Below are 21,327 nucleotides of genomic sequence, written 5' to 3' on the forward strand. Positions count from 1 at the left end.
GATCAGGAAGCTGTTTGGGCTGATGAATTCAGGACATCTCATCTTCGTTGTCCAGTTATCACACTCCACAATACTGTGTATCATCCATCTGAACTATATCATCTTCTTCTTCCAGATCTTCCTTGTGCAATTAAATCAGCCACCGAGGTACTGTTGACTCTTAGACTTAAATGTATTCATATTCGCTGCACCGCTTCTGTGTTCCAGATAATTCTGGTACGCCATCGCCCTTGCGCCCTTGGCAGCGCCCTTTCGCTACCATGGGAGACACACTCTCAGCTTAATGTCAAAAGCTTCGCGCGACACATTTCTCCAACATACACAAACTTTCTTGCGCCAAGATGCAGTCGAAAAAACCCATGATCATGGACCAGCATCAGTCGATATTCTTTCGTCTTCCTCGAGAACTACGCGACAAGGTCTATCATCATTACGTCTTGGAAGAAGGCGGATACATCCATGATGCTGCTTCGGCATTGCTTCGACCGAATGACGGGGGCCATGTCAATATCAGTCTGCAATACACATGCAAGCGAGTATCGAAAGAGATAAACGGGGTGGCACTAGCAACAAATATCGTCGGATTCCGCACGGCTTTCGCACCGTCACGTGCTGTAGGTCAGCCGTCGAACGCGTCCTTGTTTGAGCAGCTTCTCAGATACCATCGAAATCGGCTGCGACACATGTTGGAGTGGGCGTATACAACCGTGTCGGTCGAAGTAATGCTTACCCTAAAGTCATTATACCCGAACAGCCTTGCGGTAAAGAAGATGATGGAGGTGGTCCAAGAGGAGGGCAACACGGTTTTGCAAGATGGCTTCTTATTCACAGTGTGGTCACTGGATTACTACAACAGCGGATACATCTTGGCAGACCTTTCTAAAATCATGGCGACCCAACCCGATTTCTACTACCTCACATCGAAAGAGTACGACCTCGAATTACGAAGGGCGACGGAAAGCGACGATGATGACGACAGTTATGGTGACGACAGCAATGACGATGAGGCATTCAGTGATGACAGCGGTAACATGGTTTCTTCCTTGGATTCATCCACCTTTATCATGCCGCCTTCCTATTCGAAAGACACGCAAACAAAAATATTACAATGGAGGCCCCGGCTGTGGTCGATACCCAATCATGCCGAGCTCGAAGCGATATCGGAGTTTCTACCTCCATGGCCAACAGCGATTGCTAATCCAGTTCCTGATCACGAATACGCACCCAATATGTACTTTTCTGCTGCAGCAGTCGCAATCCGCTTTCTCGAAGAGCTTGCTCCAAAACCCCGGGAGCAGCTTCGCAAGATCGTAATCCAGGAAGACCATCCAAGTGTAGCATCTTCGAAAACACACGCGCAGGGCCTGATATCGTTCTGCCAGGCGAACCCAAAAGTCCGAATAGAGCGTAGGGTCAATGTGTGGCCTACCGAGTTCGTGTACCGGAGCAACTATTTCGCCCATCATACGAAAGTGATAGTAAAGATGATTGCGACTTGGATCAATGAGGTCAAGATCTTATATCAAATGGGTATGCCTGCCGGCTGCTTCACACTGGTTCTCCACGGTCCATCCGAAGAGGCAAGTCAGCAGCTCAGCGATGCCATCACTAGAGCAGCGATATGGCTAGAGGGCACTGTTGAACTTGCTCGGCGAGAGCAGCGTCAGTTCCACCCCTTTCAAGGTATAACCGAAGACTTCGTGGACGTGATCAAGGAGATGTTGCGCGGGGAGATACCAGCGAGGTTCGATGCAGAGATGGATGAGGTATGGGATATTGAGAAGATTCTAAGCGAGCATGTGGGAGACTGGCCCAGCAAGGTCAGCGATGTCTTTCATCTTCAGGATTTCGAGGAGCCGGAGGGTGGTTGGCACGCGGCGCGCGAAGCGTACAAGGAGAGGGAGGTTTAAGCGGACAGGATAAACGGGTGGAGACATTTGGGCGGGGAGGAGTCGCTGTAGTGTGGAACTACTGATGACGAATATACTGTGCCGTCATAGACACTACAGCCATTATGTAGACTGAGTAATGCAGTAATGTTGCAACTTTTGGTACGTCTGTTACTAAAAACCTGGCAACCTAGCAATAATCCGCCGGTTACAAGTTCGGCTATTAAACCAAACGAGCCAATGACCTGGTACACGAGTCGTGCTGTGCATACTCAACGGGATCATGCTACGCCGCCCTTGCATCCTCCGCGGCGCCCTTGATGGGCCTGACACGTACCAACTTCCGCGTGTCCTCACACCAGAAACAACCCCATTCTCCCAAACGATAGCGTTTTAACATGATCCGGAAGCCTTTGCGATATCGTTCGCTTGCCTTTATGCTCTCGACGCAGACTCCCAATATCGCAGACCCTCTTCGTCATGGTGACGGACCCAGCATGAACAATCAACATCAGTCTCTCCTCTTCCGGCTGCCACGAGAGCTGCGGGATAAAATCTATGAGTACTACACGCATCAAGAGCAAGGGTATACCTACGATCCATCGGCTCAAAAGTTTCGGCTACATAATGGACAAAAGATTGATGTCGCGTTGATCTACACCTGCAAAAGAGCGGCACAAGAGATAGACGGTTTGGCGTTTGAATCGAACACGCTCCGATTTAGCGTCCTTCCGCAGATTCCTGGCACTGAGACTTCAAGCTTTGCAGCCTTTTTCTACCGCAGTCTCCTGGAAGGTCGCAACATGTGTCTCCGGATTATGTTGTCATATGCATATCCCCTTGTCACACGAGAAGCCTTGAGAGAGCTGCGCTCGAGATATCCAGGTAACACGGCAGTGGAAGAGCTAGAGAAAACGATTATCAGGGAGGGTAGAGCGGGCTTGAAGGAAGGCCGCCTTTACCATGTGTGTAGATTGGATTATCTCATCAAAGACGCTATACTTCAGGATCTCATTCAGATCATTTCGAGGCATCCAGCGTTCGAGCGCCTCGTTTTGGGAGAGTACGATCCATCCGCCAAGACGAGTGCTCCATTGGACTATGACCCGGTTACGGATGACGAGGACGAATCCGAGGACGAGGATAATGACAACGACCAGGGCAGAAGTCGCTCTCGGCCATCGGTATACACGAGAGACACCCTATATCAGATTATCGAGTGGAGGCCCACGTATTGGTGGATTCCGGAGAAAAAGGACCTTGATAAGGTCGCGAAATATGTTCCACCAGCACCAGAACTCGGGACTCGCCATAATGGTCGCGTCAAGAGATTCAAAAGGTACTTCTCGGCAGCGGCAGCTGCCATCCAATTCCTTGAGCGCCTTACACCCAAAAAGCGCGCCCAAGTGCGCAAAATTGTTATTCAGGAAGATTACGCGAGCTTAGGAATCTCCCAGAACCACGCGAGCCACACGAACTTAGGACTCTCCCAGACCCACGCACGCGGGCTTGTTCCATATTTGCTCGAGAATCCTAGACTTCGGATAGAGCGACGCGTCGACATCTGGGGGACTGTGCTTATCCCTAATCGCGAGCGTTCCTACGGTGTCGAGCGCTGTCTCTGGGATGTTGCAACGTGGATACACGAAGCAAGTATGCCATGGATTATGGACCTGCCAACGGGTTCTTTCTCCTTGGTCTTACATGGCCCTGACGAGAGAGCCAGTGAGCTTCTCTGCAATGCCATGCGGCAGGCTGCAATGTGGCAGGACGGCGCTGAAGAACTGACACGCCGGGGGACCATGCAGAGGATGACTCCTATATCCGATGACTTCGTCGACGTTATAAAGGCGGTGGTGCGCGGCGATGTTCCGGTGCGTTTCGAGGCAGGTGTGCCCGAGCTATGGGATACAGACAAGATCTTGCGCGAGCAATCCGACCAGTGGCCATACGCAGTTGATAGGTTGAGATGCGTTACTGTTTTCCATTTCGGTATGCATGATGGAGGCTGGGACTCGGTTCGCTCAGAGCAGATGGAGGAGATTGAGTGGACGGATGGAATGGTCGTTCGGGGTCTATTTGAAACGGAAGATTAGCAGGACAGCACTACAATGGGGGCAAGATTGCGATGTCGGCTGGCAGTTCGTCTATTCGTGCTGAAATGTGTGGGCCTCAATGTGAAAATGTCGAAACTCTTGCGTAGAGAGTTGCATGCGAAGGGCGCCGGCCATGGTCGCGGCACACACGAAAACGCGCCAAGACCTACGTTTGACATGTTTGCAGTCAGCTATGACGTCAACCCAGCCGCGTCGCTTTCAACCAGCGCGGCCGAGACTCGAGCTTCCAGCATGGGCAGCAAGCTGATCACAATTACGAAGCCCAAGAACTAGGGAGGTACGCCTTGATCTAAATCCAGATACCCGCACATGCCAGCCATTGAAAGCGCCTGGACGCTGCTCCGGGCCGCTGTGGTGCATGAGATTGATTGGTATGCTGGCGGCATTGTCGAGCTTAATTGAGGTTAAATCAAGGTATACGCTTGAAATGAGCCCCACATCGTCACTCGTTGTAGATTACCCCGTTGGTGTTGATGTTGGCTGTGGCTTAATCCTGGGTAGAACAGGGACAAACGCAGGCACGGCAGGAACCTACGTCACTGCCCGCGTGCCTGCCTTCATAACGCGCCAACACGGACTCTTTGACTCCGCGCATACTCACGATACCCAGTTTCCCCCACTTCATTCTCTCTACTCTTACAATTGACCTTTGTAAACCACAGTCAGAATGGAGACCATCACCAACCTCGCAAGCAATGCTGCTGGCGCAGCCTCCAAGCTCATCTACGGCGACCAGACCAAGGCGGACGACGCAGTCGACCAGACCAAGAACAACGAAACTGCCGGCAAGGAGCCTGTCTCCGGTGAGCAGGGTCAAGGCACTGTCACTCAGCCCTACGATCAGGGCAATCTTGGTGAGCCTCCACTAACCCGCGCATTGGACGATATATGCTGACCCCGCTTCGTAGCAACCCCTCTAGCGACTGCTGATAAGGGAACTTTCCTCGACTACTCGAACAACGAGACTGCGGGCAAGAAGCCCGTATCGGGAGAGCTGGGCAAGGGTACTGTGACAGAACCCTTCGACCAAGGCAACGATGGTGAGTGTTCCGCGATTGGTGCGTAGTAGAACAACGTACTGATGTATCGCACAGCCAAGGCGACCGAGAAGGCAGCCGAAAAGACCTCTGGCACAGATGAGTTCCTGAAGCTCGACCCTACCACCAAGGGACCGACCGAGACCATGACCGAAACATCGACCGACCCCAAGATCTACTCGGATAGCAAGGACCCGTCCTACATTGGCATGCCCATCGTCCCCCTCAACCCCGACGCTGCTACGTCAAACACTGGCGCTACCTCCTCTACAACTCAGGCCACTGGCATCACGGACAAGGCTGGAGTAACGGATAAGCTTTGGAAGGACACTCCACTTGACGACATCAGCCGTTCAGGTGCGCCAGGTGCTGGTCCTACTGGTCCCAGCGATGTTACTCCTGCGGCTCCTGATTCCACGGCAACCACAACTACCAGCCCTGATCCCGCCATCAAGACCACTGCTCCCGACTCTGTAACCGGTGCTTCAAGCACATACGCGGGTGGCGCTGGTATCGACACTAAGACTGATGCCGAGAAGGCCTCTGCGAACCGCGATACTCCAGAGTGGACATCAACAGGCGTTCCTTCTGACAGCAGCAACTTCGAAGCGGCTGCTGCCAAACAGAACGCTGCCTCTGGTTTGTGGACACGGGAACCCGGACAAAGTCGGGGTAGTACTGACGGTGCCGCAGGTATGACTGGAGAGCACTCAGGTCGCAAGTCCGAGTCTGCCGATTTGACTACATCCCCAAGCGGCGAGGAGAAGGGTGGAAAGATGTCGCACTTGAAGGAGAAGATGAAGAACAAGCTTCACATCGGCTCCAAGGACAAATAGGGGCAAGGCGGAGGAATGGGTGATCTTAATGGATGATGGATGAGATATGATACCACGGCAATGATATGCCACCACGTACGAGGACAATACTCGTAGTGTACCCTTCGGATAGAAATCTACAGCGTTGAGCTCAAGTTTATCTTCCATTTTGTCCAATCATGTGCCTGGTTCGGCCTCGTGGCACTAACTAAAGTTAGCGTCGCGCCTGCCGTTCGCGATCTGACGTGCATGACAGCGTACAACAGCGATCTTATCACACGCCTCACTTCCAACATAATAGCATCACGTTGGCATTGCTTAGACAACATATTGGCTTTTGAAACCGTCACAAGACCGATTTTGACGAGCCGCTTCCTCTTGCAGCCTGGACAAGATCCCAAGGTACGTGAACGGCTATCCGCGCTTAAAGGTACTGTGCCACCCAGTCTACCTTTTCTATAGTGGCCTTCTCGCCAACAAAAACACCTCTTCCAAACTTTCTCCCTATCCTCTCTCTAGTACTATCAGTTTGCAGCCAGCATCATACACTCTGCAGCACGATCTTCGCATTGCCACTAGCGCGGCAACCACATTGTACTTTCATTGTCGGAACAACGTTGCGCTGGAACTCTATTGGCAGCCTTGCTTGTGAAGATAGCCGTGGCTACTCCAAATCGCTTCATTCTTGGTCCCGTTCATCCTTCCTAAATACAATCGTCTTATGATTCTTGATCGCACACCATCAACATGGGAAACATTGGCAACGAGAATGCAGTTCGTAAGGCTGACATCGCGATTGATAGAACAACGCCTGAGAGACACACTCGAATTTCGAAAGACCTGTCTACTTCGCCGCACAATCACGGCTACATGGATGAGGCGAACATGATACGGAGGGCGGCGGGCAAGATACCGCATGTTTGCGTTGTGGGCGCTGGTGTCGCTGGACTAAGATGTGCGGATTTGTTGCTGAAGCAGGGCGTTAAGGTGACAATACTGGAAGGCCGGAATCGGGTTGGTGGGAGGGTACGTCCAATCAGCTGTGTAAGTTTTGACGCACACTAACTAGCTGTCAGCTATGCCAAAGCGATGAGCTCGGCCACAGGGTTGACCTGTAAGTTCGCAATTCTTGATGTAGCTTGTATGAACTGACCGTGCTGGCAGTGGGCCAAACTGGATACACGGGACTGACGACAACCCTATACTGGATTTGGCCAAAGAGACCAAAACTACTACCATGAACTGGGATGGTCGTCAATCAGTCTTCGACAGTCAGGGGAACCACATGTCGGATAAAGACGCGGCAAAGAACACCGAGCGCGTGTGGGCCATCATCGAGCAAGCGATGAAGCTATCGAACGAGACTTCGGCGACGATACCAGCGGAGAGAAGCTTGTATGACTACTTTCAAGAACAGGTCGTAGAAATGTTCCCCAAGAAGAATGATGAAGCAAAGAAGCAGCAGCAAACAATCCTCCAAATGGCGGAGATGTGGGGCGCCTTCGTTGGATCGCCTATTCAGAGGCAAAGCCTAAAGTTCTTCTGGCTTGAAGAGTGCATTGATGGCGAGAATCTTTTCGTCGCATCTACGTACGACAAGGTACTGAAGAAGATCGCTGAGCCGGCGCTGAAGGACGCAACGACGCTGTTTGAGCATAAAGTGCAGCGGATCATATCAGGAGAGAAGACCGAGGATGCACGCGTCACCGTCGAAGTTGAAGGTCGACAAAGCATGACCTTTGACGAGGTCATCATGACAGCTCCACTGGGCTGGTTAAAGCGTAATCTCGGGGCTTTCGTTCCAGAATTACCGAAACGACTGACAGAGGCTGTTGAAAGTCTAGGGTACGGGCATCTAGACAAGGTGTACATCAGCTTCCCAAAAGCCTTCTGGAATGAGCCCATCACCAATGACTCAACTTCGCCATCCGCGTCCCGCGATCTCAGCAAACCAAACGTAACAGCAACGACGGCGCCCATCCACCAAGCCACAGACTCACCAGTCAACCCAGCGCACTACCCAGGCTTCACACACTGGACACATCCAACCTATGCATCTGAAACAAACCCCGAATCCTGGGACCAAGAAGCCGTCAACCTGGCCGCCTTACCAGAAGGCTCAGCACACCCAACCCTCCTCTTCTACACCTTTGGCCCGACCAGCCTGCACATCGCGCAACTCCTCGCCTCTAATCCCCAAACAAAGCACACCACCCTCCTAGACTCCTTCTTCGCACCCTACTACACCAAACTCCCCAACTACAATCCCAAAGACCCCTCCTGCACCCCTACAGCCATCCTAGCAACAGCCTGGGCAAATGACGAACTCGCCGGGTACGGCTCCTACTGCAATTTCCAGGTAGGGCTTGAGAAGGGTGACGAAGATGTGGAGACGTTACGAAGAGGCATGCCTGAACGCGGTGTTTGGTTGGCGGGAGAACATTGCGCGCCGTTTGTTGCATTGGGGACGGTGACGGGGGCGTATTGGAGTGGGGAGGGCGTCGCGAAACGCGTATTGCAAGCTTATGGGCTTGGTGGGAATTGAGATGGCAATCGATGGGGTTGCGTCAGGGTACTGTAGCCTCATTTTCTCGACCTGCCTGCGATGGACGTACTGGACCGTTTTTGTCTTTACTCGAGGCTATCACAACTTTCCTGCATACCAGATCTCTGTACATCTCCAACGATCAGCGCAAACCAAGATCAGACTCAGATCTGAGTTTAAGGCGTACTCTTTCCTTCAATAATACGACGACCTCACCCAAAGTGCAAAGATTTCCCCGACCAAGAATTATGCCGGTGGGTCATCTGCACGAGTCGTCGCAAACCTCGCGCATCGCGCAACAACCCAACGCATCACCAAAGATCCTGATGATTAACTTCCGCTTCCGCGGACAGTTCTATCCCCACTATTCCTCACCAGCTATTTCTCCATCCAGACAGACCTGCATATCCCCACTCTCGCATTCTGCAAATGTACGCAAGCTAAACCGCGTTGTGGTCCTCGCACCGAATCCGAACTACAGACGGGGTAGGCCGTTGGCGCGCCATGCTCCGCGTTTCAGAATTGCTCGGCTTGAGGTGCTGGCCCTGGCCCCATCTGCATGTCCGTCTTTGCTTTTTCGTTCGCGTGGAGGCGGAAAGGCGCGAAATACGGTTTCTAGCGGGTGATGCCGTTGGCGCGTTGGATGGATGTCGCGGTCGCGATTGGGTGGGTTGCTGACCCGAGGGTTGGAATAGAGTTTAAGGTTCAGAGAAATTTTGGTGCTGGTGGGTTGTAGATTGGTATCGCGACACGATAGGTGAGGATCGGCGCGGTCTGGGAGAGGCGATCAACCAAACTTGATGGCGAGTTGGGCTGAAGGTTTGGGTAGGTACTTGAGTATATATTCTGGGTTTGCGCTGTCAAGTTGAGGGAGTATCATCAAGTCATTCCTTCTTATACCACCCTCCTTACTGCTGGACATACAGAGTCGTCTTTCCTTTTTTTGACCGTTTCAAATACATACGTACGAATATACATACGTACGAATATACACACGCGCATACTTAGTCGCCACACACAAGATGGAACGCACATCATCTCACGGTTCATCAACCTTCGGCTCATCGGCCTTCTCATCAACATCGTCAAACAAGTCACGAATCTCGATAAGAGAACGCATGGGCAAGCCAAGCAAGGTATGTGAACTCGAAAATACGATGGTGATAGGGTACTGACATTGAGCAGTATCTGTGGCAGACATTGCTGCAGTGCAAGATCCTATGATGGTTTGGCTGGACTGAACCGTGGGAATATTGCACGTATAAAGCTGAAGTGCGAGAGGGATGCGATGGAGGAGAAAGAATGTACATAACAGCTGCTGGGCGGTCGGGCTATCAGCAGGCTGCTAGCCAAAACAGAACAAGTCCTGTCGTTACAGGAAGAACCAAAGGCTGTAAAATCCTTTGCCACTCTACCCACATTATCGTCTTGATCTCTTTACTCTACTTCCATGACCACATCACCCGTCGCAAACCTCCATCCACTGAACGGGCTATCGGCGTAAGCATACAACTCTTCCTTCGTCACTTCATCACCATACTTCCCCCAAACACCCTTCCATATTCCCTTCGCTTGGACTTTGTACTTCGCCGGCTTACGCTCAGGCATCCACGGCTTGTCAAATACAACCTCGACCTCTTCTTCCGTCCCAGGCGCAATCGTAACAAGTGACCCCTGCGGCGGCGGCATCTTGCGATTAACCTGCAAAACAGTCTGCTCCACCTCCTCACCACTAACCGAATCGGTAACCGTGAAAACGCCAGTGTTGAGTGCGGAGGCGTCAAGTGGTGTATTCCATTTCAAGATCGTGTACGGAGTATCTGGACTGATGTTTTTGAGCGTAACGAGCAGCGTAGGCGGAGATCGGGATATTTGGCTTAGTGTAAACTCCAACCCGGGTATGCTGTTGACAGTGGAACTTGGATGCGGCATGCTGAAGTTGAGTGGGGTGGGAGACTGGTAGATGTAGAAGGCGCCGAGGAGGGATATGACAAGGCCGGTTAGAAGAACTGTACGGGTTGTCCAGATGTTTGCCATGTTAGCTTCTCATGTGGCTGGTTTGAGCAACGCGACACCAGTAAGGGGGGTTGGATGTATAAGGTTGCTGTCGCAGGGACAGATAACCGCAAGTCTGCACCCGCGACATCGCATTATGTTTACAGGCTGTCGCGTGACGACTGTGTTACGAGCGAATCATCTTGCCAGAGACAATATAAAGTGCTATCAGCCTTTGTACCTCCTTGCTCGGTACCTGCCCTGCTGGGGAGCGGGGTGCGCGGCGCTATACCCAATCTAGCTATGTGCCGGCGAGAACTCAATATATACTTCATTGCGTATCCGGGGTGAGACCGCCTATCGCTCAGAAGGATATCTTCATGTTATATCGTAGAACGATGGAGGTTACTTGCAGCTTGATGACTTTCACGTCTCTCTGGTGGGTACTGTGCTGTTAGTGCCTTGGCGCGAGGGTGCGGCTTCCAGGTGGGTGGGCCATGAGACTTGATTAGTATTCTATCACGACACTCACGAACAAGAACTTGTACGCCCGTCCTCATCTGCTAGGTAGGAACAGACTCTGTATTTATAGACTTCGGTACATGTCTTCATACAACCGAGCATCCTCACTCTATGGTGAACGCATGGTTGCAGATGCCGCTGCCGCCGGCCCTGCAACTCTACCAACCAACCCTATGACACACTCACCCAAGTACTGCAACGACTCGATAATGGAGACACACCGTTAGCTATTCGGCGCTCTTATGAAGCACAGTTGTTTTCGTTGGTAGAGATCTGGCCCCCAAATGCGGGCGCTGCGCCTTGCGCAAATCCCCGGACTGGCAGGACGCCTGAAAATACGCCCGATCTGCAAGTCGTCTCAGATAAGGCTGATGTCGCCGCGTCCGCTCGTGATTTGTTTCCTTGGTATGCATCGCGCACTGCTTCGCTTCAGGGATGAAATCTACGACGCAATTTTCCGCCGTTCGCCAGGACGCTGATGACGATGCACGAAGGAGCGCCGAAATGCTCGCAATGACCGACCACCACAGCGACGCCAAGTCCGAATCGCCCCACGAATGGCCTCAAAAAGATCCCAGGACGACATTCTTCGAGAAGTGGTCACCTTTCCCTTGGCGAGTAACTATGATCTTGTTTGCACTCCCTCTTGCGCTCGCCTGCATTGTCGGCCTCGCTGCGGCGGCGGAAACGGTTTCGCAGGGCTACATCATGGGACGAGACTGTTACCCGAACGGCCTTTGGAAAGAAGCCACCGGGGCAACATGGCGCATCATGGATTCTTCCTACTTCTTTACACCCAACCTGAGCTTCGGTGCTCTCACATTTACGCAGGTAAAGGTGATCGATGTCGCATGGGACCTGATCATTGGAAGAGGCGGACAACTCTTGTTGGCATGGGTGAACTACCGCGTCTTCAACGAGTGGCTGGTATATCACATGGAGATGCATCACACGTCCTACAAACTTTACGCCGCTGTAGCCTTCGAGACAACAACAATGGCTACGCTCGGTGTTCTAGGGAAGGAATTCCTGGCTTACGGAGCGTGCACCTGGAAGCGCTTGTTTCGTTGGCTAGCAATCTTCTCGATGCTGCTTTCTACCCTCTATGTGATCGCGTTCCCAACGCTGATGGCGGCCATGACTGGTTATATCACGACCTATCAGCCCTATATCGAGGATTTCGATGGCAATCTCATGGAGTGGAGCAAAGCTAAGGACGTGGTATACATCATCGAGGACGCGGATAGGGTGGGTTTGGAAGCACCGCTTATTGTCACAGCGGATGATCAGCCGCTTATTGATGCTGTTCACCATCGTAAGTATGCTAGGAGTATGTCCAGATCTCAACTGACGTGTCTTAGACATGGGGCAGTTCAGCAATTGGGGTTACACATTCCTCTTTGTAGGAGATTTAGACACTAAAGTACCATCTGTTGAGATTAAATTCCCCGGCGGTTTCAATATGACCAATGGAATTCGGAACCCCAATATCACGGCTGACTGGGTGTTCGACGGCAACGCGACATCGACGTTTCGCAGCCTCCGCATCGCAAGCTTCTCCACCGATGATTATGGATTAGACTCCGTCAAAAGTCTCAACAAAGATCCCAGACTTCAATACGCTTTTGAGAAACGGCCAGATGCCAATCACTCCTACACCGGGTATTACCTGCTGGACCACGGATCTTGCAAACCGAGCGAGACGTACCAATGGGGTTTCTCGTACATATTCCTCTTCATGGTATCGATATTCAACTTCGTCTGGGTCTGTATCATGGTCGGTATGTGGCTCGATACACGACGCGGATCTATGATGTATAGAAATGGAAGGAGACCGGGGCTTTTGCGCAGCATTATGGATTACTCGGCTGCGATTCGGGAGGAGTTGGGTGCGGAGGCGAATTACCTAGAGGAGGATGAGCTGAGGAAACGGTTGACGCAGAGTAGGGGCGCGCTCGTTGTGGAGAAGAGGGAGCTTAGGGTGACCAGGACGAGTACGGGGGAGATGACCAAGAGAGGTTGGAAGCGCGGTTTGACTAGTGGGAGCACGTTTTGAGAAGCGAATATAATAAGATTGCTATGAAGGCTTCGTGGTATCATAAGAGATGTAACTAACTAACCCTCCATCTGCGGCGTTGCTCAGCCCCATTGATATCTCTCCTCGTCAATCATGGTGCTCTCTTTCCAGCACTTTTCAACCCAGGCGACGCCAACGATTCTGGCAAGTCCTGTGATTTTGTTCCTCGCGTCCCTCGTCGGAGATTGCTCATCCAGCACAACGACATGTGTGACGCCTTCCGCGTTTATGTCGTCAGTTACCACGCCGCCCCCGAATTGGATGTAGTTCTTCGCCAGCTGTACTCTCAGCATACCATCTGGTCGTTCCTGATCGTTTCGGACGGCCGCTTTCACCGTACCAAACATATGTGTCTTAAGATGCGCAAACGACTCCCCATGATCTTCCAGTTGACCCAGAAACCCCTCTCGTTCAAATGCCGCGTCATCCTCCGGCACCGAAACACCCTCCAGCAACTTCCTCATCTCATCCGCATCCGCTACATCACGCGCATACGAATCTCCATGCTCATCAACATTATTCTCATAATCCAGTTGATCGTCGTCATGGAGATAAAACATGTGCCTGTTCGGTTCAAACGGAAGCAGGTATGGCATGGGAGTAGCGTCTAACTCGTTCTGCCTGATGCAATCCTGGACCCAGACGGGCTTGACGATGTTGTTCGTTGCGCGTTTCTCCAGCGAGGCCACTTTAATTAGTCGCTTGTCTGCGACGATGATGAGGTTCTTGTCCATGGAATCGCGCTGCACGATTTTGCCGCCGTTGGCTTTGACTAGGGCTTCGAGATCTGCTTTTGACTTTTTTGTTGGGGAGATTTGCTCGGTCATGATGAAGAAGCTGAGGCCTTCGAAGACTTTGGATGCTGGGCCTGCGTATGGTGTTGTGACGGTATCGTTGCCGACGACAGTCAGTGGCTTCTTTGTTGTCCTGACTTTCTTCCTTCGTGATTGCTCGATCTTGAACTCTTTTTCCTTCTCATTCACCTCTGTCTCTGCTCGGCTCTTTACTTCCAACCACTCTTGTGTTGAGAGCGCCTGGTCCCATCGCTTATCTTTCTTGAGTTTTTGGAAGCGGGGAAAGCGAAGCGTGTATCCCATGCGGAATTTGTCACTATTCTCGACACTTGCTGCTTTGCACCCCAGGACGACAGAATCGCAAGGGTGGATAAATTCATCTGGCCGCTCGTGTTGCTTATAGTCGTAGCCGCCCAGTTCGATGAATGGAGGCGGTTGTCGACGATCCCATTTATGCCACTTACCTTCCGTGCGCCTCCTTATTTCAGCGTACTCGTCCTTAGTGAAACCACCACCGACCTTGAAAAAGGATTTACACAGTGGATGCTTCGCCACTATCTTGTCCTTCTCTAGCAATGCACAAAGGAAGGATGAGTGGGCGCCACCGCGATGCCCAGTGCCAAAGTATCCGCCAACAACAATGCAGTCGAGCGACTCGCCGTACTCTGACATGTATTCGGGCTTCACTTTCATCCAGTCGTTGTTCCGTTGATTGAGACGGTACATGGAGCGCGGATTCTTTAGCACCAGACCCTCGGATGACTCTGCAACGACCTTCCGTAACTCCGGTTCAATCTCGGTATGCGAGCGCGCCTCAATGTAAGGATGGATCTCCAGACGACGTTTTATGCCCTTGACGGCACTCTCAAGGGCGCGACGTCGATCGCGTAGCGTGTACTGTGTGAGTGATTTGTCGTTCAGATAGACGCAATCAAACACCCTAAACAGTGGCCGCTGACCAGTATCCTTGTCGGTTTTATTCTCTTTCTCAGATATAGCTGCCGTCTTGAGTGTACCGAAGTCCACGATGTGGTCCCTCGCCATATCCCAGGTAATCATTTCCCCATCAAGGATAATGTTCCGTACATTCTTTCCGAAGGCGTCCTCGATAAAACGTGTGAGTGCACCGGCCTCGTCGCCTTCGAAGTGTCTGCCGTAGAGGTATGCGTAGTCTTTGGCTTTACGTGACCAGAACCCAAAGGTCCTTCCGCCGGGTGCATCGGGATCTTCAATCATATGGAGCTGCATGCGCTCCCCGTCGAGCTTCTCTTCAATCCAAAACGTGTCATCGTCCGCATTAGTTTGGAAACGACTCACCAGTTTCTCAAAGTTGCCTACTTTGTCCTGAAACTGAGCTAGCTGTGGCTGGAAGCATTGCATCAAGCTCAGCTCAGTGCTCTCGCCCTCCAAACGAATCTCCGGGTCGAAGAGCTCCCAGCACACTCGCCGCAGGTTTGACGAGATATTGAACAGTGTCTCCGCGTCCGGATGCCAGATGTCGAGGAGTGTCTTCTCGGTAGCGCCGATCTTCATCTGACGGAGGATCATACGGATGAGCCAGGTCATTTCTTCCGCATTCATCCTTCGGTAGAACCGTTTGAAGATCTTGACTTGCTCCTCTTCGGCGCCAACCTGCGACAGCTTATCCAGAGCATTGTTGACTTCGGCGATGCTCATGTCGCTGTACTCGGTCTTCATCTGCCGCATTGACAAGACATCGTAACATCGTCCAGGAAAGTCGCCCGCAGATGCATTCGAAGCTGAGCTGAGCTGACTAGGTAGCTTCCACTCCGTTATGTGGTCGGCATCAATAGATTTGGGCTTCATGCTGGTGCACTTGATCAAGATCTTGGCAATTGCTTTCTCTTTCAGACCGTACATGGCTCGATCTCTGTCTTTTTCGGGAATCATGAGACGCATTGCGGGGTAGAAGTCGTTACCAACTTCATTTCGCCAATTTGCAATATATCTTTCGATGATGTTGCGTTTCGCTTCATGGGGTGACAGGTTGGAGTGTCCGTGAGGCCCGACTCTTCGACGAGCTCCCACAGGCTGCTTCCTCTTCTGTGTTTCCACGAGTGGGTTGAAAAGGTCCGTGAACAGGGTATGGAAGCGGGGCGTCTTGTGGAGGTTCAGCGGCCGGGTAGGGTACTTGTCGTCGAGCTCATCGTCATGACCATACATGAGCGTGTTCTCCCTAACCGCCTGCTCATCCGGCATTGGTATATCTTCAGCCATTTTGGGTGCATTGGAGGAGTGAGATTGATGGGTGTAGCGGTTGTTTGTATATGGAGGCAGAGTCGTGGTTGCCTGGAAGCGGTGACACGCGTGATCACGTGGCTGTCAGGCTGCAACGAGCTAGCGCATCTCCCAAGGCGTCACCCATGCCAGTGGGTACCTACGCCGTGATTCACAAGGCTGACGATACTAATCTTGGAAACTGGGGGAATTGCGACTCCACAACACTCGTTTTCCCTTTAGTCCTTCGTTTCTTTGCTTTCATGTCGCGCCAAAACACCTTTTCCAACCGCACTACTGTCCCCTAATTGTCCGTCTACGTCATTATTACCTACCATCCAATGGACCGTAAATGAGCGCTGCACGTAAGCAGGGCTGGGTCCCGCAGTCGACCGGCGATACCCAACACAACGTACGAGATGCTGCGCTACAAGGTGCCGCTCGAGCTTTCTCCAAACCTCCCGCGAAACCGAAGCCTTTGGTGAACACGTATACTGGAGGAGACAATGGGGCTTTGCTCGCTGCAACCAAAGTCGGCACAGGCAATCCGGCATCCTTGCGGAGGGACCATACCGGTGGTTCCGTAGGCGTCGGTAGGCCGAACCTATCCCATTCGAACAGCACGACGTCGCTGAGCGTGCCTGACGATCACCCCGACCGCGTCTCGTCGCCTTCGAATATCGCGGCACGGCTTGCGGCAGCTCGACACAGCCCTCTGAGGCCTATACCCCAGGCCAAGGCCGTTGTTCCGCCCGCCATGAGCGAACAGCAGCCACACGAGCGGGATGCACTGCCTCCCTCGGGCAGCGTAGGGAATGTGCTTGCGAGACTCGAGTCTCAGAAGCCCACGCAACAGTCGCGGAAGAGGAGAGACAGCCTAGAGTCACCTGCAGCGGCGCGCAATGCCCGACGACCAGAGCCACAACACAAGGCTACTGACGAGACGCCCATACCGCCAACAAACTCGCTCGTGAAGATGTTCGAGCAGGCGCGACCCAGCACACCCACGAAGCAGCCTTCCGCACCGATACGCGTTGCGCAGAATTCACCACCCCCTGTGAAATCGCCCAAGCCACAACGTGCGTTCAAACTGCCTCCCGAGCCGAAAGATGATGCACCGCTGCAGAGAGTCAGAACGCAGACACCGCCGCCCGTCAAGCCGAAACCGAAGCACAAGATCCAGCTGCCCCCACAATATGCTGATGGCAGCAGCGATCAGGCATACTTCAATACACCCAAGAAAGACCCTCTGAAGTCTCCCCCAATCAAACAGAAGCCGGTGCAGTTGGCAGCAATCAACACATCCACGTCCCCACCCTCAAAGCCGCAGCGGAGAGGTTCGCGGCAAACACGGCCCAAGTCGGAGGACACAACGCAGTCATCGTCCTTACAGCGCCGCAGAGTGTCTGCATCTGTAGAAAGCTATCAGTCACCGTCGACTCCCACATCTTTCAAGTCAGCCAAAGAAGACCAGGAGGAGGAAGAGAAGCCTCGACCTGCTTTACCTCCGCCGCGACGATCGACCGCACGGAAAACCGACCCTGCGCCGCCTGCGAACAAACTCCAACCTTCAGCCCCGATACAAATCAAGCCTCGCACCCAGAGCCAGAACCCAGCCTCGATGGCTCCACTACAGAAGCTCTCGCCTCCGCGTCGACCAATGTCAGCTAACAGAACTGGGTCGCCTTCAGTGTACCATAACAACTACCAGCGAGAATCTGTCAAGCAGATCACGCAGCACATGACTGGCGAGTCTCTGTCGAGCGCCATAATGGGCGCCGCCCTAGCCTCCCATTCTCGCAACGTCTCGCCGGCCCCTCGACCTATGTCAGTCGAGCCCCTTTTCCCGCCGCGCAAACAGCATCATCACCACTCGCCCTTCCACCGATCGCCCTCGCCGCCCAAACAATCCCCTCCGAAGAGCGCCGGCAAGCTGCGAACTACAATGCGCAAAGAACCGTCATCCTCCGACGAGGAAGACAACAAGGTCGACAAGTACAAGAAGAAGGGCACACGCATTATGGGCATCAAGGGGCGGAAACACCCGAACAAGCATCATGAGGGGACACGAAAGCGATGGCGCGACCAGATAACCGAACGGGAGCGGAAACGATATGAAGGTGTATGGGCTGCCAACAAGGGTCGTCACATACCCTCACCGGACAACGCACCAGCTGACGACGACCCGTCAGCCGATGTGTTGAATCTCCTTGTCAAAGAGATCTGGACGAGAAGTCGACTACCCACACACGTGTTGGAAGAAGTCTGGGACCTGGTAGACAGTAGAGGTGTCGGAAGACTGAGCAGATACGAGTTCGTCGTGGGCCTGTGGTTGATAGACCAGAGACTCAAAGGACGGAAGTTGCCCGTCAAGGTTAGCGACAGTGTATGGCAGAGCGCCAGGGGCGTAGGGATTAAAGTCAAGATCAAGCATTGACAGTAGACAAAGATGAGATTTAGAGAAGCATCGGCATGGCGTTGGACTTGATTGTCACTGTAGATCCTAGAGATACCCCTAATCGTAGTACAGTTTGTTTCTTTTGTTGATATACACACTATGATCATCTCTCGTCTTGTCCCTGTACTGCAGTTTTGTCTCCCATGCTCAGTAGCCCGGCGCTCCGAACGAAATTCGCAGTACTCCAAAACCCGCCGCTGAAGTCGAGATCGTACCAGTAGTTTACTGCGCAACAGATCCCTTCTTCGTTGCAGCTCTGGCTTACTTTGTGGTACCATAGTGCAGGTAGGTATAGCATGTCGCCTTCTTCGAGCGTTACGATGAGCGGCTGCGAGTATTGGGAATAAGGTGTAGTGTTCGTGGTAGGCTGATCCGGATCCCATGTCGCGAAAGGAACATATTCTTCTGGCTCATCGACCTTGATAATCAGATCGCCCTTCTCTAGCGCACTAGAAGCTGAACCATCCTCATGTTTCGGAGTATAAGTCGCAGCTAACACGCTCTTCTCATTAACACAACCCGCCTCTACAGGCGGCAAGAGAACAAAATGCTTCCGCCCCAGTATCTGCACGTAAATGTTCTCATAATTATCTTTGTGCAGAGCAGTCGCGGAATACGAGTTTCCGAGCCAGAAATTGATGGCGTCCGGTTCTTGCTCAAGGGCTATACGCGCGAACGGTATGCTCTTGGGTACATCGGCGAAGAGCGTGGAGTATTCGTTGCGTAGATTGTCGTTTTGGGTTTGCGCGTAGCGTGTTGGACCGGTGTAGTCGTTTTCTTGCTCTTGGCGTTGGATCTTGTTGAGGACGTCTTCAAAGGGCTCTTCGGTCTCATACGGTTTGACGAATATCGCGCCATCTGACGGGAGGGAGACGACTGAGTCGGCGTTTCCGTGCGGGGTGATTGCTACGTTGACGTTTTGGCCTTGCATCACGGTTTTTAGGTACGAGGCATTCCATGCTTTTCTGGCTTTGAAGTCTTTGGCTCCGTTTCGTATTACGAAGGGTCGGTTGCGGGCGACGTGGCGCATGAATTGTAGGGGTGAGGGTTCAGTGGTGAGGATGTCGATTGTTGAGGGGTTGAGATCGTGGTAGGATGTTATCAGGTCTGATTGAGATGAGTATTAGTGGCGATGCAAGATCGTAAGATACATCGAAACGCTCCATGTTCAGTATGACGTCTGTGGCATATGATATGAGAATGAGAAATCGCCAGAGGAACTAGCCGCGCGATTTGCATCGTGCTTTTAAGCACTCAGACAATAGAATGATATGGGGTTGATAGTATGAAGAGGAAAAGGAAGCACCTCTTACAGCATCTTGCAATGTTCCTTCCGCATCGAGACCAGTTGGTGCAGGCCTTCACACACGATCAGTAAGAGAGAGCACAATGATCTCATCCATGACACACTCACCGCAAAGCAGCCTGCTCTGGACTATTCAGTCCCATCACTTCATCTCCAGTCTGACCCATGTTTGCGCGTTCACAAAGTCGCGCAAAGTTCGTGAAGTGGGATGCGTTATCGGGGTTAAGGTCTTACTAGCAACGGACCTTGCTCTTTTGGGACTAGCTTTTGTGTTGTACTCAGATCTTGGTGTTTTGCACAAAGTGCGCGCTTTTGGAGTATAATTTACGTACTATAAAGTTATACGATAAGAATAGGATAATATTTTCGCACCGCGGTTGACGATGTGGCCGAGTTGAGGCACTCAAAAACTTGGAGAAGAGGTACTTAGTTCCCAACCGCCTGTGGATTCCAAAATACCTCATTTGGATCTACCACTTTCTTAATCGCACTTAGCTTTCCATAAGTCGCATCACCATAGTACAATCGATGCGCCTCCGCTGGTGTCAGCTCTGGATCCAGATAATTCGGGTATGCCAAAAAGTCGCCATCGGGCTGTGCGTCTGTCAAAGCGGTATTGAGGCCTTGCACGAACGCTATGATACCATACTCAAAAGGCGGAAGCATATTGGCCGAGGAACCGATATTCTATCAATAACCGATATTAGCTAGCTGCTTAGAGGATACTGACCAATAAGTGTTGTCTGAAGGGAGGGGAGAGGAGTTTACCTGAAAGACCCAAAGCGAATCGCGATGCGAATACGCCGCACTATCAGGCGATGGAACATTGATCTGGCTATCCCTCCCGCCATACAGCGAGATATACGTCTCCCACGGGGATTCTGCGCTCAATCCCTTACTAATGACATACCCAGCAAAGCTCTCCAGTGCGCGCCGTGTAAGTGGCTTTGCCTCTCTCGTAACAATGGACTTGGTGTAGAAGGTCTGGTGGTTGTTATAGCCAGTTAAAGGCTCAACAAGAGGCTCGCCTTCTGCGATATCCTGCAGCGCATCTAGCCAGTTTCTGGTCACGATCGTTGTATTGTCGGCCTTGGGCAAACCCTCAAGCATGGCGGGGAGTACGGCGCTGGAGAAGTGTGTGCGGTCGCCAAAGTACCAGCCTCGGACTTCGAAGGTACCGAATATGTTCATGTAGATCTCAAGGGTGATATTACGGTCCATGAGAGGAGAAGATTGGGCGAACTTCTGCAACTGGAGAAGGACGTCGGCGACGGAAGATGAAGACTTCAGCGCGGAAGTGAAGTTCACGGAGTAGCTGACGATCTGTGCCGGGGCGGGCTGGGTCTGCAGGTAGAAGGTAGTCACGATACCGATGCTATCTGCAGCTCCACGCAGAGCGTAGTAGAGTTCGGGATGGGTAGTGCGTGTGACGTGAAGCTGAGTTCCATCGGCCAGTACGACGTCCATTGCCACGATCGTGTCGAGTGCAAGCCCTAAACAACATCACGGTCAGCTAGAGTCGTTACATATATTT

The 21,327-nt window shown here is 52.3% G+C and overlaps 9 protein-coding genes across 9 annotated transcripts; 6 read left to right on the forward strand and 3 right to left on the reverse strand.

The window, feature by feature from the left end:
• Positions 1–683: 683 nt before the first annotated feature.
• Positions 684–1,910, forward strand: J4E88_010525 (uncharacterized protein; the record flags this gene model as incomplete). The annotated part of the gene is made up of 1 exon (XM_049404116.1): positions 684–1,910. One exon carries the CDS (start codon positions 684–686, stop codon positions 1,908–1,910), a length of 1,227 nt encoding a protein of 408 aa, XP_049250081.1.
• A 942-nt stretch (positions 1,911–2,852) lies between these two features.
• Positions 2,853–3,985, forward strand: J4E88_010526 (uncharacterized protein; the record flags this gene model as incomplete). The annotated part of the gene is made up of 2 exons (XM_049404117.1): positions 2,853–2,858; positions 2,897–3,985. The coding sequence occupies 2 exons, from the start codon at positions 2,853–2,855 to the stop codon at positions 3,983–3,985; spliced, it is 1,095 nt and encodes a 364-aa protein (XP_049250082.1).
• A 688-nt stretch (positions 3,986–4,673) lies between these two features.
• J4E88_010527 (uncharacterized protein) lies at positions 4,674–5,879 on the forward strand (the record flags this gene model as incomplete). Its single annotated transcript, XM_049404118.1, has 3 exons — positions 4,674–4,860; positions 4,927–5,046; positions 5,101–5,879. 3 exons carry the CDS (start codon positions 4,674–4,676, stop codon positions 5,877–5,879), a joined length of 1,086 nt encoding a protein of 361 aa, XP_049250083.1.
• An 849-nt stretch (positions 5,880–6,728) lies between these two features.
• On the forward strand, positions 6,729–8,403 carry J4E88_010528 (uncharacterized protein; the record flags this gene model as incomplete). The annotated part of the gene is made up of 3 exons (XM_049404119.1): positions 6,729–6,884; positions 6,935–6,972; positions 7,023–8,403. The coding sequence occupies 3 exons, from the start codon at positions 6,729–6,731 to the stop codon at positions 8,401–8,403; spliced, it is 1,575 nt and encodes a 524-aa protein (XP_049250084.1).
• A 1,437-nt stretch (positions 8,404–9,840) lies between these two features.
• J4E88_010529 (uncharacterized protein) lies at positions 9,841–10,440 on the reverse strand (the record flags this gene model as incomplete). The annotated part of the gene is made up of 1 exon (XM_049404120.1): positions 9,841–10,440. The coding sequence occupies one exon, from the start codon at positions 10,438–10,440 to the stop codon at positions 9,841–9,843; it is 600 nt and encodes a 199-aa protein (XP_049250085.1).
• A 993-nt stretch (positions 10,441–11,433) lies between these two features.
• On the forward strand, positions 11,434–12,976 carry J4E88_010530 (uncharacterized protein; the record flags this gene model as incomplete). The annotated part of the gene is made up of 2 exons (XM_049404121.1): positions 11,434–12,235; positions 12,336–12,976. 2 exons carry the CDS (start codon positions 11,434–11,436, stop codon positions 12,974–12,976), a joined length of 1,443 nt encoding a protein of 480 aa, XP_049250086.1.
• Positions 12,977–13,059: 83 nt separating this feature from the next.
• On the reverse strand, positions 13,060–16,029 carry LIG4 (DNA ligase (ATP); the record flags this gene model as incomplete). Its single annotated transcript, XM_049404122.1, has 1 exon — positions 13,060–16,029. One exon carries the CDS (start codon positions 16,027–16,029, stop codon positions 13,060–13,062), a length of 2,970 nt encoding a protein of 989 aa, XP_049250087.1.
• A 352-nt stretch (positions 16,030–16,381) lies between these two features.
• J4E88_010532 (uncharacterized protein) lies at positions 16,382–18,466 on the forward strand (the record flags this gene model as incomplete). Its single annotated transcript, XM_049404123.1, has 1 exon — positions 16,382–18,466. One exon carries the CDS (start codon positions 16,382–16,384, stop codon positions 18,464–18,466), a length of 2,085 nt encoding a protein of 694 aa, XP_049250088.1.
• Positions 18,467–18,590: 124 nt separating this feature from the next.
• On the reverse strand, positions 18,591–21,260 carry J4E88_010533 (uncharacterized protein; the record flags this gene model as incomplete). Its single annotated transcript, XM_049404124.1, has 4 exons — positions 18,591–19,594; positions 19,794–19,846; positions 19,902–19,951; positions 20,562–21,260. The coding sequence occupies 4 exons, from the start codon at positions 21,258–21,260 to the stop codon at positions 18,591–18,593; spliced, it is 1,806 nt and encodes a 601-aa protein (XP_049250089.1).
• Positions 21,261–21,327: the final 67 nt, after the last annotated feature.

The sequence above is a fragment of the Alternaria novae-zelandiae genome, assembly GCF_023758075.1.
Source record: "Alternaria novae-zelandiae strain BMP 2774 chromosome Unknown scaffold_35, whole genome shotgun sequence".
In the NCBI taxonomy this organism is placed as follows: domain Eukaryota; kingdom Fungi; phylum Ascomycota; class Dothideomycetes; order Pleosporales; family Pleosporaceae; genus Alternaria; species Alternaria novae-zelandiae.